At 37.5% G+C, this 18,644-nt stretch overlaps 1 protein-coding gene across 1 annotated transcript; it reads left to right on the forward strand.

The window, feature by feature from the left end:
- Positions 1–2,740: 2,740 nt before the first annotated feature.
- On the forward strand, positions 2,741–8,562 carry lurap1l (leucine rich adaptor protein 1 like). The gene is made up of 2 exons (XM_066720376.1): positions 2,741–3,339; positions 6,837–8,562. Exons 1-2 carry the CDS (start codon positions 3,139–3,141, stop codon positions 7,221–7,223), a joined length of 588 nt encoding a protein of 195 aa, XP_066576473.1. The 5' UTR covers positions 2,741–3,138; the 3' UTR covers positions 7,224–8,562.
- Positions 8,563–18,644: the final 10,082 nt, after the last annotated feature.

Consider the following 18,644-nt stretch of genomic DNA (forward strand, 5'->3'; position numbering starts at 1 on the left):
ATGGATCCATGTTCTCATTCTGTTTACGCCAAATTCTGACTCTACCATCTGAATGTCTCAACAGAAATCGAGACTCATCAGACCAGGCAACATTTTTCCAGTCTTCAACTGTCCAATTTTGGTGAGCTTGTGCAAATTGTAGCCTCTTTTTCCTATTTGTAGTGGAGATGAGTGGTACCCGGTGGGGTCTTCTGCTGTTGTAGCCCATCCGCCTCAAGGTTGTACGTGTTGTGGCTTCACAAATGCTTTGCTGCATACCTCGGTTGTAACGAGTGGTTATTTCAGTCAAAGTTGCTCTTCTATCAGCTTGAATCAGTCGGCCCATTCTCCTCTGACCTCTAGCATCAACAAGGCATTTTCGCCCACAGGACTGCCGCATACTGGATGTTTTTCCCTTTTCACACCATTCTTTGTAAACCCTAGAAATGGTTGTGCGTGAAAATCCCAGTAACTGAGCAGATTGTGAAATACTCAGACCGGCCCGTCTGGCACCAACAACCATGCCACGCTCAAAATTGCTTAAATCACCTTTCTTTCCCATTCAGACATTCAGTTTGGAGTTCAGGAGATTGTCTTGACCAGGACCACACCCCTAAATGCATTGAAGCAACTGCCATGTGATTGGTTGGTTAGATAATTGCATTAATGAGAAATTGAACAGGTGTTCCTAATAATCCTTTAGGTGAGTGTATATATATATATATATATATATATATATATATATATATATATATATATATATATAATATAATTTAATTATCATAGTATAGGTTACAAACAATAAATATATAAAAAAATAAAAATGATGGCTGATTATGATTAGTCCATCTATTTGTCATTTGACTGCTTTATTAGATTGACCTTTGTATAGCAAACACAAGTATAGTACATACTGTATAAGGGACAGTGAGATTAAAATAAGTCACACACTGGCACAGAGAGTATGCCTGATGTGGCCCATTATATTCATAGATTAAAAAACAAAACTAAAAAAATGAATGTTTACCTTAAATACGTAGCCTAAATATACATATATAATTGTTATTATTATTTTTCCTGTTTAAAACCACACTTGCATTCTATCTAGGCACCACAGACATACTGCATGGCTTGGATGATCAGTTTAAATTTGATCCAAGACAGCATGGAGCCACCTTAGGGACAGTAAATGTGAAACAATTATCTTCACAGTAAGGGCTATTGTGGCAAAGCTGCCAGACACTATTAACTTTTGTAGACAACATTATCTGATGAGAGAAAATGCCTCCACAACTCCTTGGAGTCACATTTTCTGCTGGGTTACAGATTTTTTAATTTCTTAGTAGATACATTTTAAATATCTTCAGGCAGCATTAACATAAAGAGCTTATTTATTATTACATTAATATGGTGAACATATCTCTGATATTGCATTCTTTTTTAATAGGTAGACATTTAAATCCAGGTGTTTACGTCTGTTTTATTAGGTCAACAATTTGGCACTGAACAATATTATGATTATTGTACATAAGAACATAAGAAGGTTTACAATCGAGAGGAGGCCATTCGACCCATCATGGTCGTTTGGTGTCCATTAATAACTAAGTGATCCAAGGATCCTATCCAGTCTATTTTTAAATGTTCCTAAATTTTCAGCTTCAACCACATCGCTGGGGAGTTTGTTCCAGATTGTGACGCCTCTCTGTGTGAAGAAGTGTCTCCTGTTTTCTGTCTTGAATGCCTTGAAGCCCAATTTCCATTTGTGTCCCCGGGTGCGTGTGTCCCTGCTGATCTGGAAAAGCTCCTCTGGTTTGATGTGGTTGATGCCTTTCATGATTTTGACGACTTGAATCAGTTTTGTCCCCTTTCTTGTGGATTGGTATGACATTTGCTGTTTTCCAGTCAGTTTGGCACATCCCCTGTTCTAAGTGTCATTTGGAATATTTGAGTTAGTGGCCTATAAATAATTTCCCTAATTTCTTTAAGTACTGTTGGAAATATACCATCTGGCCCAGGTGATTTGTTTGTTTTTAATTCTGATAGTCCCTTTAGTACCTTCTCCTCATTTATCCTGATCTCTGTTAGGGTTTGACTGGACTGGTTGTTAACCTGTGGCATGTCATCTGTTTTTTCTTTTGTTAAAACCTCTGTGAAATACTCATTTAGAACATTTGCCACATCTTGTTCATTTTCCAAGATACTTCAATTTTTGCCCTTTATCTGTTTCACTTCCTCCTTTATTGACCTCTTGCTGTTGTAGTATTGAAAACAGCTCTTTGCATTAGTTTTACTTCCAAGAGCTATGTTTCATTATATTTCCCTCTTTGGTTTCCTGATCCCTGTCTTAAGATCTCTTTGCAGTTCAACATATTCTTTGTAAATTATAAATTGTAAAATTGTAAATAGCGTATCAAAAACAATGTTGTCATTAGCCCAGTATCTCAGCTCCAAATTGAAATTATGTTGAAGAGATCACTGCTAGCTTCTTTTTTTGACCAGGTTAATGCCACATATTAAAGATGTCGCCTATGACTCGATCAGGCCGAATACACATTCAGTTTAAATTCAATTTCCTTTAAATAAAATGAAAAATTAAGTTGTATATCAACAGATAGATTCCTGTGGAATTTATTTACTGCTACTTTAGGCTTAAAAGCTTTGAAGTATGAGCGATGAGTTGTGTGTATCTTTTCGTTACATTACGGTAAGGGGCGGGGTCTCTGCGGTCCACCTGTCTGGCGGGTTCAAGTTTCAGCAGATGCGGAAGCGCGATGCGGCGGCACGCTGTCAGTCAGTGCACCTCCGCCGCCCGGACCCTGCAGCTCCCATCTGTCGGCTTCATCCCAGCTGCCCTTTTCTGTGGATCTTTAGCATTTAGCACTGATACCTTTACTTATTTATTTGATTTACAGCTGGATCAGATATGCGTCTCTTAGTGTATGGCGTGTGATCGACACCAGTACCCCAGGGATGTACTGACTAGACGATCGTGGAAAAGGACAGCAGTGTCAATGTGGCGGGGCGACGCATTTCCTCGGAGTAATGTGACCGCTGCGGACAGAAGTGGGCTTTGTCAACGGTGACTTCAGTGCAGAGTTGTACGTGCTTGTTATTTCACCTCTCTAGTGGAAAACCCGTATTATAGTTTACTCTTAAACGATGGAAGATGTGGTTTTGCCGGATTTTAAGGACATCGAGTCTAAGATGGGTCGCAAAGTTCCCGAAAGTCTCATCCGATCACTGGAAGAAGGGCTTCACCAAACCAAAGACGACAAACCCGCCTTGCCCAATGCTGTCAGCCTCTCCGACTGCGCTTTAAAGCGGCTGGAGAGCAAGATGCTGTTTTTGAAGCAAGAGATGGTAAGTGTTTATTAGTATCGATACACCATCATGGGGGACCCCTGTCTGGCGTGGATGACTTCATTGCATCTGCTTGGCAAGACAATGGCCGGAGACGGAGAGAGTTACATTGTATTCTGCACTTTGGTCAGCTGTTCCACTGTGGTTACAGCTGTCACCTGGCTGTCCTTTCTAATAAATACGGTAGCTCCAATGCAGCACTTTTCTTCAAGTAAGGTCAAATCGTGAAATTCTGTTTTAGAGAATGTAGTGGGAAGGGTTGGGAAGCAGGTACTATGTCAGTAATGACTAACTACCACCACCTATACACACGTCCTGTGCGTCCACAGCAAACAAACAATGACTTTGCACAGGAATGCTCTAACAAGTTAAGGAATCAAAAAAATATATTGGTTAACTCGAATTGCAAACAACGTTTCAAGGCTAGATTTCAGATGTTTGTTTTGGAGTCAATTAAAAGTGCACTGACCTATGATTTCATTCACCGATTATGTGTTATATGAGACTTAATGCAAAAAATAAAAAAAGTTTTTGAACTCAACCTTCCTCTTGTTAAAGATTGATTAGGCTTGTGTTTATGAGAGATACTGAAAGGGATATTGAAGCCCAGTTAGTTTAAAATAAGAATTTTAGAATAATTAATCAAGTTATAAACTATACATATTCAGTTTTTAAGGCTATTTAGGCTACTTTAAATAAATAGACGAATAAATAATATACTGGGATGACTATTAGATATTCTTCTAGATATTCTCAGCTATAGTGGGAGGCATTGTTATATAGTATTCATCATTTAATCAATGAGTGAATACCTTGGCAGATGCTTACTGGTTTCTTACTGAGCATCTTTTACCTTTAAGTCAGTTAGTACATGATACTATACTTTTCCATATATTCTAATGAATTATATAATTGCTTAAATAAATACATAAAATATACTTTATTTTCTTACAGAACAAAATGTGTTTATTATTCAATAACCAGGTACATTTGTAGTTGAACCAAAAAGACTACAAGATTACTCCTTATTTCTACAATGTGTGGACTTGGTGATCTTTATCTGAAGAGATGACAGCTGTGTTGCAATTTACACTTCATTGTGAGCCAGATGATGGACAGCATGCAGGCTGAATTGTGATTTATCCTAAATGTCTCTGGACACAGGGGTTAGAATATATTACATGTCACCCAATTCTGATGCAAATGTGCAGACCAAACCATTTCTTTTAAAGTGTTATTCTTTCATTAGCATCATTAGTGTGATCATATGTTTAAAAGTACCATCTGCTGCTCTTTTTCACCTTCCTTTTTGGTTTTGAAGTAGTGTATTTTTACTGTGAAACTTTAGAAAATGTTAATGCATTACAGATATTTTCAGCTTCTTTCTTAACTCTTCTACCAGCTAATGTTTCAAAGGATGTGTGAACATATGGCAGACTACATACACTAATTTCAGTGACTGGGGACTGCAAAACACATGTTCTGGTGCCACATTGTACACGAAGCTCTGTGTTAGAACAGACATGATCTTTACTTGAACTTGAATGAGGTTTGGAGCTTTGAAAACAAATCCTAGGTAGATCTTGATAGATCAAGCTTGGATGTTGTTTGAATTGGGTATTGCCCTTCACAGTTTGGCAGATAGTCTCAATTAGAGTAGTACTCACTTAAAATATAGTTTAGCTGAAGTGTATTTATTTATTTCCCTCAACAAATATAATTTCACCTCTATATTGTAGAAAGCAGTTTTTTGCCTCTGCCTGTCTGGAAAACTCAGGGTTAGGGGTAGGCCTTAAGTTACTGTGCCTCAGACTTTAAATGTTCCTTTAGTATGTAATATGCTTGTTTTTTATCTGCCCCCTTGCTTCAGCTGTGTTCTTTTATAGGCTAATAAAATATTTAGCCATAGTAAAATGTAATGCCAGCATCAGATGTTGTTCGCAATATGAAAGAATGCTTTTTATGAATTTAAAAATCCTTCCTTGTATGGCTTTGACTTTAGAATGACTAGCTGGTAATCCTATGCATGTTTTTGCATGCATAACTACATTATTCTCTTTGTTGCATCCATAACAACATATTGGTGTTAAAATCAACATTGCAATAAAAAGTGATTGCATTTGTTCACTTTCACTGAGAGTGGATTTGCAGGAAAAGGCCACAGTGATCAGGTTTACATGTGTCCATATGAAGAGAGACTACATTCATAAGCGAACACTGATCACATTATGAGCTGAACTGGCATGTCATGAGTGACTCGAGTCGGGATCTGTGTCATTAAGCCAGATGTCCGGAACACATTGTATTGAGCCCATCAGCCGCCATCTGCTCTAATGCTTTTAGACGCCAGCAGTCGTTTTCTGCCACTGGCCATTTGTCTAAATGTTGGTTATTTATTGCAAGTCAGACAATGTGTTTATTTTTACTTGTGGCACTGGGTCAGCTTTAATTGTGGATTTACAATATATGTCAGCTCCAACTTTTAGGTGACCAGCTCCAATGCTGAGGTAAATAACCACAATGCGAAGGTTTCTTTTTTTTTTTTGCTGTAGTGGAAGAAATTCTAGCTGTACTAGTCTCATTACGTTTTGAGTGATATACCTACTCCAAATAGGGAAAAAAACTAATTATTGAAGTAATTATCTTGGGGAAAGATGTGCATTCACCAATTCACCAGCACGCCAGCTGTCATTAGGAAGTGTTGTATCAGACACTTATTAATAAATGTAATTTCTAAGGACAGAAACATAACAAAATTGATACCACAGAAACCCACCATGATCTAAATGCAGTCAGATCTGACCTCTGTCAAAGCATACCAGAGCCAGGCTGTCACCAGATGATTTAAGGCTATTCTGTTTTCTCACATTTAATTAAACTGCAGCACAAACTTCAAGTGCATAGCTTGGTATGTATTGAAGCCTAACCAATTTCTTCATACAATTTCTTATTTAAGTTTGACGTGGATTATATACTGTATTCTACATCTCCAATACAATCTAATGAAATGCTTCCTGGATGTGGGTGACAAGTGTTTGGACTCTTCCCAACAAAGATATAGTATTTCATTAATAAAGGGTAAAATGCCTTTAGGTTTCTTTTTCTTGCTTGCCGAAATGAATAGGATTACTCATAAGATGCGTGGTTATTAGGATTTTAGCATAGGATAAGAACATACTGTTTTGCTAAGAAAATAAAGGAGAAAAGGTGAAAGGTAGGAAAAAGGTCACTGGTATTTTCCAGTAAACAAAATGTATTTTAAATGGGATGTTTATACCCTGGAAAAGGTATTATTTCAAAATACTTAGGGCTACACTAAATTACAATTTACCAACAGAATTACTAATCTCTCAGGAAACCATAACATAAGTGGAAAAAGTACACATACTTTATTTCAGTTACTGTATTTGAATGAAGTTAGCCTTTGAAATTGAAGGTTTTCTGGAATTTATATATGTATATAATTTAATCGATTTCCCTATTTTTTTTAATTGCAGGCTCATCTTCGTGCCATTGACGTTAAACTGATGCAGCAGTTACTGTCTATTAATGATGGCATCGAGTCAATCAAATGGGTAATAGATGAGAAGGGCACCATGGCGAGTAGAGAGGGCAGCCTGGCGGGCAGTTTGTACAGTCTGTCGGAGAGCCAGGACACCTCTCTGCGGGGCAGCTGTGACAGCCTGCATGATGGCTGCGATGGCCTGGACGGGATTTCCGTCGGCAGTTACCTGGACACCTTGGCCGAGGATGATCCGGGCCACACCTCCCCAACAGACCTGGAGCACTTTCCTGATGGGCCCATCATTGAAGATGGTCTTGATAAAGCTCCATTGCATAAAGACATTAAGAGGGATTCGGACGAATACTACTGCTTTGGATAATGGAAGCTACAGGGAGCCAGAGGACGTTCAATGTGTAATACATTTCATCTTGGTTTTGTCATCTGTGTTTGCTATAAATGTCCCAGTCTAGGCCTTACCAGACCAGTGTCCAGTGTTGAAAATATAACCAAACGAATAAATAATTCCTTATTGTTGTTGTTTTTGCTAAATTAAAACCGCAATGTTATGGCACTATCACAGGTTTTGTGTTTTGTCAAAGAAAGCACAATGGATTGTGATCTGAGTATGAACAGTCTTTTAGTGACTGCAGTTACTGACCCTGGAGCCCCTGTGGTTCATATTCAGTACCCCAGACCTTGGCCAAAAAAAAACCTATATATAGAATATATTGTCTGATGGTTTGTCTTTCCAAAGCCTACTGTGATCCTTCTATATCTTTGGTATATAATTTTTCTGCTCATAGTGTTGCTTTAAATCAGCATATTATATAGGACCTGACCAGTTCCTTTATTATTTAATTGATGGAAACTATATTTGTCTGTAAGTTTAAAATGATAATTTTGGCAATGATGACATCTACCTTTGGAAATGGACAGTAAGGGCCTTATTGGGGATATCTTGGTATTCTACAGTTGATCTCAATCGAGTGGGAAGTAAGGGCCTCTAGATTTAAAACATTTGCACCAAAGTACAATTTACTAGTTTGATTTTAAACAACATTGTTGTTAAAATAAGTCAAATCTTTTGTAATGGGAATTGGTTTTAATGTAACAAATGGATATACATGATTACATGATCAAGTTTACATGATCATATTTACTGTGCACAGAGAACTGTGACTTACTGCATGATTCCTAGAGGTAAATGAGAGCTATTTTTCCTTTTCAATAAAGAGGTTTTGTATGGACAACTGTAACAGAGAGCTGAAATGGTTAGTTTACTCAACTTTAAGTAATTCATAAATAGTAGAATGTAAAATGGACATGATTCAGAAATTTACTGTTTAAAACGTCTCCCAATAATATTGAAGTATTTTTGCTATTACACATGAACAGAGCTATTTATATGAGACGTCTTGACAAAGATACAAAAAAGAAAACATAAATATTTCAAAGTAATTTTCTTGTTTCTTTCTTCCGGAATAACAGATGAATATCTTACATTTTATATTTTTAAATAAATGTATACATTTTGAAACTCTCATTGAAAGTAATCAATGATAGAAACGATTATCATTTGTACATGGTTGAGACTTGAAAATGCTGTGTTATTCCTTTGTAATCCTTTTGTCATTAATTTATTACTTGATTTTCAATGTAAAACCTTTTTGTTTATTAACAATAATTTTGTTTTAAACAATAAATAATATATGAATTAATTATTTTGTGAAGCATTTTTATCACGTGTGACTCGGAAATGGAAAACTCATATAATTTAAGTCTTATACTTGTATGATGTGATTTAAAAGCTACTGCTCAGCGGACCTGTGTTTCATATTACAAACCATTGACCTGAATTTAAGCAAATCTAAATCTTTTCCTATTTGTTTTTATGGATGCTAATATATATTTGTAATAAAATCTTAATATAGGAAAACCAATAATAGCCAATTATGATTTTTCAAAATCACTTAATTTGAAATGTACATTTTCAGTTTCTCCTCTATTCTAATGAATGCAGTCTGCTTTCTCACTTGATTTTCAACATATCCAGTGAAACCTGATCCCTGATTGAGCCACACTGTTCCCAGGGATGAGTGGTGCTTGTTTAAAGTAAAATTACACCCAGAGTCCCTCAGGGTGCCTTGGGCATATTCATGATGATTTAAGTTAATTAGCTTTCTGATGGATGAGCACGTTTAAATGTAGTGGGATTGAATATGTGGATTGTGAAATTAAACTAAAGAAAACCATGGAATCCTCTTATATTTTATTGTAATATTTAATCATTCTGGAAGCATAGATCATTGGTCAGGAGGTGGGGGGAGGTGGCTTTGTTAATAACTGAGTTTCAAGTTTTCAGCACCCAAAATGTCCTTATGAAGCTGCACATAGATCCTCTGTAATGCCAACACATTAATGCTGAGTAGCAATGGCGTTACTGAATGTCAGAGATCCCAGACAGTGATGACACTGTTAATTCAATCAATGCCTTTTATTTAGTTCCAAATCTATGCTCTGTACAATTGCTAATCAGTTTCAAAATACCTGCTAAGATGTCTAACTTTTAGGCTCTGTTATATAGTTTGCAACATCCATATCCTACAGATCTTATCAGTAAGCTGGAAATGCAAAATCTATTTTTGTATGTGAGGGGGCAAAACGGTGCATGCTGAAACAGATGTTATGTACAGAGTGGTAGAGAGTTAATTTCCGGATTTGGCTCCAGAGATTGTTGGATACTGTTCATGATCTAGTGGTGTCAAGGTAATAAAACTGGATGTCTGAGTAATTATAATGAAAACACATTGTGAAATCTTAACTGTTTGACCTGTTGAAAAGATAAACATACCACTTTTCAGTAGAATTATGTTGATGTTGATTTTCTAACCCTTGGAGATGGTAGACTATATCCTGGGATGGTTGAAAACTGTATGCATGGTATTGGAGGGTAAAAATAGATGAGTATACTGATATATATATATATATATATATATATATATATATATATATATATATATATATATGTCAAGGGATTGGGAAGAAACAATAAATGTGAAAATCAATTACAAACAATATATATATATTTATTCTCTAATTTTCAGTTTTCCAATGGCAAATGTTTTAATTGAGTTGTTTGTTTGTGTCTTTAAGTAGCCAAACTACTGTATTCGCATGTGCAGAGAATGTGCACATAGAGCACTGCCTAAACTGAAGGGCATACCTTTTGTCTCCCTCACAATCACAGTCTGGCAGGTATGTACATAACCAATGAGAAGGAACTGTATTGTAGACTGAGGTGAGGGTAGAGGTATTTATAGTCCTTTGAAGTGGCTTTCTTTTTGTCTCTGGCTTCTGAGATATTTGGTTAATATGGCCTTATCTCTTTTCGTTAGCCATTGGCATGTCTTGGAACTCAGTTCTACATCTAACAAAAGAAGTATGCAATGCATTCAAATAATACAAAGTGAAACAAAGTGTTCTAAACCAAATCAATCATGCGTTACTAAGACATGCTGTTAGTTATTTATGAATGTATTTATTTGTTTTATGTGTTTATTTATTATGACAAATGTCATAATACATTTGTTAAATGCTATATTTCTATAACTTCCAAAATGTATAAAAATGATACTCTATATTGTCTAGTTTAACAACCAAAGGTATCTTAACTCATTAAGGGATTAATAAACAGGTTTCCCAGCCTTCTAATTGAATCAGCCTTGTTTTAACTGCTGTTTCAGAAAGTACATATGACAAGGTGTGAAGTACAACAACTAATTTTGTGTTCTCTCTCCCACTGTAGGCAAGACAAGGCAAGATTATATCTCACAATGTCACACAGAGAAAAGCAAATATCATTAAATGTATTCAGTTAATCATTATAGGGTGGCTGAAACATTCATAAAATCAAATGCTCAATGTAAGTAACCCCTAATCTTCATTTTATTGTTTTCCTTGTTTCAGTTCTTCAGTTGTTATAGTGTGTGTGTGTGTATATATTATACTTACATAATGTCACAATGTCTGCAGTAGACCATCTGCTAGACTAGTATGCAATGCGCACATTTTACTTTATTCTACTTTATTTTTAAATTCTTCCCAACAGGTAAGATCAAGACTTTACAGGGCTGTTTTCCAGCAGGTGTGCTTTGGGCCTAATATATTCCACTGTACTTGTTTAAATTGGAAAGCAACACACCTTGTTAGAAGCAAGAATGTTTCTTTAGGACTGGAGCTAACAGCTAAACAAATTTATTATGAGAAGGGACAGGAGAATTCACGTCATAGTGTGTGTTGCTACAGATCCCAAGCAGTGAACAATGATTTATTCATTCAATAATGCCCTAATTATTCCCCTAGGGGCAAATCATTTCACTGGCCTATGATAGAAGAAAAAAACAAAAAAACAGCCAGATCCTCTAACAAATTGGACACATTGTTGGGCTAGTGCCATTAGCTTGGAAACCAATAGTAGGCATTGTATGCAGACTGTCACTATGCAACAGAGAGTGGGTATACAAAAGTCAGGATGTGGGTGACTAGAGTTGAATAATCATGTAACAGGAATGTATTAAGACAGGAAGCCTTAAATATGAGGCACTCAGGCAAAATTCATAATACACATTTTAGTCTCTATAGTACATATGACAAAACAGCTTCTAACATCAGGCCACAGGGTTCTATGATTTACATGTAATGGAAGCATTGCTACCAAGTTTTTATGCAATTCATGCTATTCATGAATTTTAAATCCATTCGACATTTTGAACAGTTCCAATCCAATTATGCATCAGTTTAAAAAATGTTATTTATAATCCACAAGAAATGTTACTGTAATAATAATAATGCATATTTTGCCTGAATTTATATTTACAGTCAAAATAATTTTTTTAAAATCCATACATGACTTCTCCCAAACTGCTGTTATGAGCATGTGATCCATTTGTATAAATTAAATATTTGTAAGCATGTTAATGAAGGTAAATTATTCTGATAACTATATATATAAATATGATCGACAAATATGACTCGCACCCCCACCATCAGACAATCAGATGATTGTACCCCCGTCTCTCAGAATTTGTGAAAACATGGTTGTCTTTTGTTCATCTGCACCCCTGACTACAATCATTTAATAAACAATCTGATGCCATGTTTTGACATTAATCAGTATTCCTCCAACCCAATACAGTACACGATCAAATGGAAAGCTGTCTGTCCATCAAAGCTCTCCTGTGTCCCATGCTGTATGTACATTTGGGCCTTTGTGACTGAGTGAGGTAATAACCACTTCATATTAACCTTTCAGTCTTTATTTAGGGAACGGCAATTATGGAGATTAAAAAGTATTAGCAGTATAAACTGGCATTTCCCTAAAAGCAATATCTTGTTTCCATTAAGAAAATTACATGTGTCATGGGGAGGCTTAACTTGTGTATTTCTTTTTCCATTGAACTCACGACCCAGAATTTGAAACTGTTTGACTGTAATTCAAGCACTGCATAAAAAATTAAAAGGAAACCGTCCATATTATACCTTGAAAACACTTGCTGGCGTCATTATTTTGACTTTTTATAATTCCGTAGGGCAAGATAATTCACATCCAAGGCATGCTTTTGTTTCCTTCTTTTGGTTTTGAGTTGTATGTCCTACTTCCAGTCAAATTAACCACCAGAACGTAGCCAATAATTACCATGAACAAATCCCGACTGTATATCCTTGTAATTGTCAGACTGAGAGGGTAATAATTTTATGGGATGCCGTTCCAAAGCAACATGAATGTGGGAATACTGTACTCTGGGTCAAGGATTAAAGTTGTAAATGTCTGCAAAATGATGTGTCATACAGCACTATGTTACTATTGTGTAATGCATATTACTTGCAACATATTTGTTTTTTGTCACTTCACATTTGATGTGAAATATTTAACTGAGCTGTGAAATTGCTAATCTTTCCTAATGCATGATGTTAAGAGTTGGTTAACACTCTGCTGAATGTCCCATTATAATATGATGCTTGTTTCTCCATGTTTTGGTCTCTCAGCCCAAACCTTTAGTTGTCTTAAACTGTACCAATCACAAGCTAGCTATTCTGCTTTGCCTTATATTTCACTGACTCCAGTCTTGCTATCTCTGAGATCCAAGATAAAATGAAATGATCAGTTAGAATTAGTCTGGCCTGCATTCAGAATCAGTTTCAGCTTTGTGTTAATTGCTTTTCTACTGCCTGACATTTCTATGCCCCAAACCTATGTTAAGGGAAAGCCATTGGCAAAACATAGTTAAGATTGACTGGCATTCCCTAAGGGAGGGTGCACAATATTGCCAAGTGCTGAAGTGCTGAATGTGATGGGCTCATCTCTACAGGGCTTTAGTTCTCTTGTGGATTTGCATTTTGAGACCAGCGGGTGGTCTATCATTGCAAGATTCTTTTACGTTGTCTTTTCTGCACCGGTACAAACATTGTTTGGGTCAGATCACACATACAAACAGTCAACAAAGGCACCCATATAAGTGCATAAGTGCATGTTCTGCAGCCTACTATACCAACAGACTTGGCATTTCTTTAGATCTCAGGGGAGGGATGTTACATCATGCACACACTGAGCCCTCTAACACTCTCCATAGCAACTAACTGAAAACTACTGGTTCCAGGTCACAGCAGCACTGAGGTGTATATAGGGCTTAGATCTGAACCACCATCCCATCACACCTCAGAGCACCTAATCCACACAGATCAAATAGGCTCTTGAATGTTCAAGCAAATAATGTCACTGGAACAGGCATTGCTACATTTGAGTGTTGAGTAAATATTTATTTAACTAGTGGTACCATAATGTTTTTTTGGGAATAACACACAAATATAATGTCTAATATTATTAATATTATGCCTGATAATTCCTTTATTTTCATTGCTTTTCTGATTTATGTTACTTGTCATTTATTATTATTTTTGTTTCTGCTAATCCTGGGATATATTGATCAATGATCAATTGATCATTTTTAAGAAGAGAAATAAGCTTAACATCAAGTATAGCTGTGTTGACTAGTGGAAAGAAGGCAAATGAACAAACAATGCAAAGAAAAGATAAAGACTTAGTGAAAATAATACCTAGTTTAGCCTGAGAAGGTACAGATCACAGATTCTCATGCAGGATATGTATTCTTTATTGAAAACACATTAATAACAGGACTCAGTCCAAATATAAAAAATCCTTTTCCTTTGTATTTATTTGAAGCCTGAACACCTTGATGCCTGTTAGTCCACCTTTTCTCTACCTTTTGATGTGATCAGCTAGATGACGGCTGAAACATCAATGGTGCAGTTGTGCATATCCATCCGTTGAGCTGTGTGGATTAAATCCTGGGACACAGAAGCCAGGAAAAGCCTTTTTTGATCTTTGTTTCTGGTTCCTGGATTTGCCTTCGCTATATTAGGAATCAAAGACGCCAGTTGTACTGTTCCAGAACTTTGACTACTACACTTCAAAACATAGCTGTTATTTTGACAACTGACTACTGACAGGTTGAAGTTAACCACACATACAAAACAACAGATTTACTACAGAAATAAATACTCATACACATGTATGAGTGTCAAAATATTGAGAGTTCAACCTTAATATGCTAAAACGCAAATCTGTCTGTAGGTGTCTGCTACACCAAACAGCAGTTTGTAATTGGTCAATGGGGTTGGTGTCTTTATATTCATTTGAGTGAAATCCATTTTTGTTTCAGAAAGAAAAGCATCTGCATTAAATATATTTAACTATTTGCGGTTCAATCCAGGAATGCCAACTCTTTCAGGGTTTCTGAATTTGAGGGCACGGCTGTATTGCACTTATGCTGAGAATTAGATTTTCTTTTAATTTGATACAGAGATACTCAGTCAGCATCCGGGCCGAGTTTTTTTTATTTTTCATAAGAACCAGATGCTTTCCTGACAGAGGGGAGACAATCTCTCTATCTGAAATATAATTTCAGCACCTGCTCATAAAGTATTTTCCTCTTTCTGTGAAACCTCCTGGGAACATGTCTTGCTGTGAATCGGTATCTCTTTCTCACTAATCTGAATCCAAGTTCCCTAGAAAAATTAAGGATTGTTCTTTTACTCCAAAAAGTTTGGATTTTCAAATAGGGCAGAATAAAATAAAAAAAATCTAAATTATTTCAAAGCCTCATTTATGTAAATGAATCAGTTTATTCATATTTTAAAAATGTAGAAAGTGGATCCATGAAACATTTTATGTAATCACTTTAAAATTAGTTTATTACATTACTGGAAAGAATAATACAAAATGATCTTATATTTCCCCTGTGTGGGAAATATGACCAGAATAATGAATATATTGTCATAATTATGGGATTATAGACAAGAAAAGCTGCAAAATACTGATAAATACTGAAAAATATTCCATATTTTCTGTTAATGTATGAGGGACTCTGCATGCCCACCATTTTTTAAGTTTAAAAGTTTATTTTTCTCTTTCTTATTTATATAATTATTTTGGATTTGGATATTAGAAGATTTTATTATTTTTATTGTAACGCATTCTATGATGTAGTAAATGCTTTGTTGTTTGTTTTAATTATAATAATAATAATAATAATAATAATAATAATTATTATTATTATTATTATTATTAGTAGTAGTAGTAGTAGTAGTAGTAGTAGTAGTAATTATACATTAATAGCATTAATAATATTATTAATCAGTGAGGGAGACATTTCATTATTTCATTATTTATTTATTTACTTACTTATGTACAATCGTATACTGTTGTATACAATTGTTTCAATACTGGTATAATAATGCGAACACAAAATGCACAAAGCAGTTTTTGTCAAATTCCCTTGCTAAACAATACAGTGTGCCAGGAATGGTGATTCAGTAAATGCTATATTTCCTGGTCTATTTACTGTAACATTCCCATACCCCATATCACATTGTAATTTCGTCAATGTTTCTGAGAGCTCTGGATGATTAAAGTAATCTCTCCTGAAGGTTAATACAGGCTGTAAAAGGCATTTTTTAAGTGTTTAGGTCAAAAGACCTAAAAACCAAAGAGGTTTTTCTGGGTCTGACTCAATTTCACTGGCACAGAGTGAGACCTTTCATGCATTTGAAGAACTTAAAAGGATGAGAGAAACTATACTAACTTAAGAAACAAGTAATTATTATTATGTTATGTTAGTGGTGTTTTGGAATTTGACATACTTCAAATGCAAAATCATTTATATTAAATGACAATCCTCATGCAGCATTGCTCTATGGCAGAGTTTAGCCCACACATGTCTAAGACGATATGCTTATGGCTATGATATGACTTTATATTTATGTATTCAAATCAATGGAAGCTGATTATGATATTGTCATGATGATTGTCATGTTTTGATGATTCCTGCTTCATGATTCATGATTTATAATTCACCTTCAGTTGTTTGCAGTGGCAGCGCCGCGTTTTTAAAATGCCGGCAGCGTGACGCGGCGCTGAGCGTCTCTTCCCGGCTGAGCTGCGCAGCGCTCGTCACTGTCGCTTTTTACCCAGCCGTCCAATCACAGTGGAGGAGGGGCGGGGCTCTCTCTGCGTGCTTCAGCCTTCCCTTCATCCGGAGCGAGGGCCAGAGCAATCACTCTGCCTTGTGCCGACATTGTACAGTCAGTATTTGTTAGCAACACCAACTATCTGCGACATTAGGCTCTGCGACATGACTTCCCCGGAGATTCCGATTCATAGCAACCAAAGCGTCTCGGCTGAAATAACGCTGCGCCTCCAAAGCTCTCAAGCCCTCCCAGCTGGGCGCTTTCAGAAGAACGCCTGGCATTTTCAGCTGCAGAAAATGCTTTGGTGGACACACGGCCTAACTCTGCCTCCTCTGCACTCTCCTTCCTCTAGAGCCGCTCCTTTTCATCCCTGGCCCCTAAGTGGTGGAACAAACTTCCCACTGAAGTCAAAACGGCAGAATCCTTGACCTCCTTCAGGCACTTACTCAAAACACATCTTTTCAGACAATACTTGTAATTTAGTCATTTACTCTCCTTTAAGATAGCACTTATACAACATTCTTTCATACTTTTTGCTTTGCTCTACTAGTACTCCTATTGTTTATTGTTTATATTGTTTATCTCCCCTATGCCCCCTTTCCCTTGACCCTTGACTGACTTAACATCTTCTCTGCCCTTATCAGCTTTTACAATCTAGGATGTAAGACCTCAAAAATAGTTTACTGTATATCTTGTATACACTTGTGTAAATTTCAATTTGTAAAATGTATTTTGCCATGAACTGCACTGTATTGCACTTGGTATTGCTCTTATATTCTGTAAGTCACCCTGGACAAGGGCGTCTGCTAAGAAATAAATAATATTTAACGATGGATGTACGGACAGGGCGTGTAACTAGCTCACACATTTTTCAGAGGTGATTGCCAGCAAAGCAAGTGACAACATCTTCAGCTCAGCTGAGTTCAGTGGCTCAAATGGGGCTTGGAAAAGTGCATCCAGCACTACATCAAGGCACCATGCGGGCAGTGAAGGGGTTCGAGGAGGCTGTAGCTGTTGAGCTCCCTTCAGAAACCACGTAGCCAGGGAATGAGACCCAGGGGGCTCGCCATCAATCCGGACATGACATGCGGAGATGGCTGCCAGATACACTTTGAGTGTGGACAGGAACTTGCCCTGAAAATTGTAATATGACCCCAATGGGGCAATTCATTGGGTCTTGACCGCCGTCTTGGCACCAAGTGCTAAATGTCCGCCAGCGGTAGGAATACTGTGACCTCGTAGACGGAGTTCTCGCTGACTGAATAGTGGCTACTACCGCATCTGACAGACCTCAGGCAATCAAACGCTCCCGATCTGGGGTCAGGCCCAAAGCTAGAGGAGGCTGGGGTGCCAAAGCGTGCCCTGCACCTGGGACAACAAGTCCGCTCTCACTGGGAGATGCCAAGGCTCTCCATGGAGGAGTGCGATCAGGTCTGCAAACCAGAATATGCAAGATCACCATGGGGCTATCAGCAGAACTGTCACTCGTTCTTTCCTGACCTTCTCCAGGACCACTGGGAGAAGGGGGAATGGTGGGATGCTTAGTCGTGCTCCGAATGCTTAGCCAGCTGGGCCAAATACAGGGCCAGCAGGCTTTCGGTGTTTCTGAGGCGGGCCACTTGGTCTCCTGCCTCATACGCCCTTCAGAGCAGCGTCTCCAGTGTCTCCAGCATCGTGTGACTCCACAGACAGCGGAGGTAAAGAGGTAGAAGTAGGGTGATGAGTTAACTTGCAGGAAGTCCAACAGGCTGCACCCTGGGTCCTGGCATAAGCCTCCCTTCTCCAGGGGAGCTGGAGACTCTCCATGGCCCTCGGAATCACCACCCAGAACTTATGTACTTGTCCCGCAGGAGCAGGAGGGATGTCCTGGTGAGACCAGCTCCTCCTACATCAGCTCCACCTCAAGCTCTGAGTCTGTGTGCGGACCCAGAGACAGGTGGTCCTCCTCCCAGGTGGCCTGTCTACTGCTGTCATCCAGGGATGGGGCAGATAGACTTCCTTCAGACTCCTGGGTTTCAGGTAAAATAAGTTGCTGATGGACGTGGTTAACAATGGTTCATGCTAATAGATGACAATCTCGGCAGCACAGGCTACTCAAAGGGACTTTGATAATATTCAGTTGTGGGCTGACACCTGGCAAATGAAATTCAATGTGGACAAGTGCAAGGTGTTACATGCAGGTAACAAAAATGTCCACTATAATTGCACTATGGGAGGAACAGAACTAGATGAAGTAACGTATGAGAAAGACCTA

This window comes from Amia ocellicauda, chromosome 13 (assembly GCF_036373705.1).
Source record: "Amia ocellicauda isolate fAmiCal2 chromosome 13, fAmiCal2.hap1, whole genome shotgun sequence".
NCBI classification, from domain to species: domain Eukaryota; kingdom Metazoa; phylum Chordata; class Actinopteri; order Amiiformes; family Amiidae; genus Amia; species Amia ocellicauda.

Excerpts from the sequence above, each read along its gene's own strand:
- lurap1l (XM_066720376.1), top strand. The coding sequence starts at position 3,139 with ATGGAAGATGTGGTTTTGCCGGATTTTAAGGACATCGAGTCTAAGATG. Across the intron at positions 3,340-6,836 it reads TGTTTTTGAAGCAAGAGATG|GCTCATCTTCGTGCCATTGA; the intron begins GTAAGTGTTTAT and ends TTTTAATTGCAG.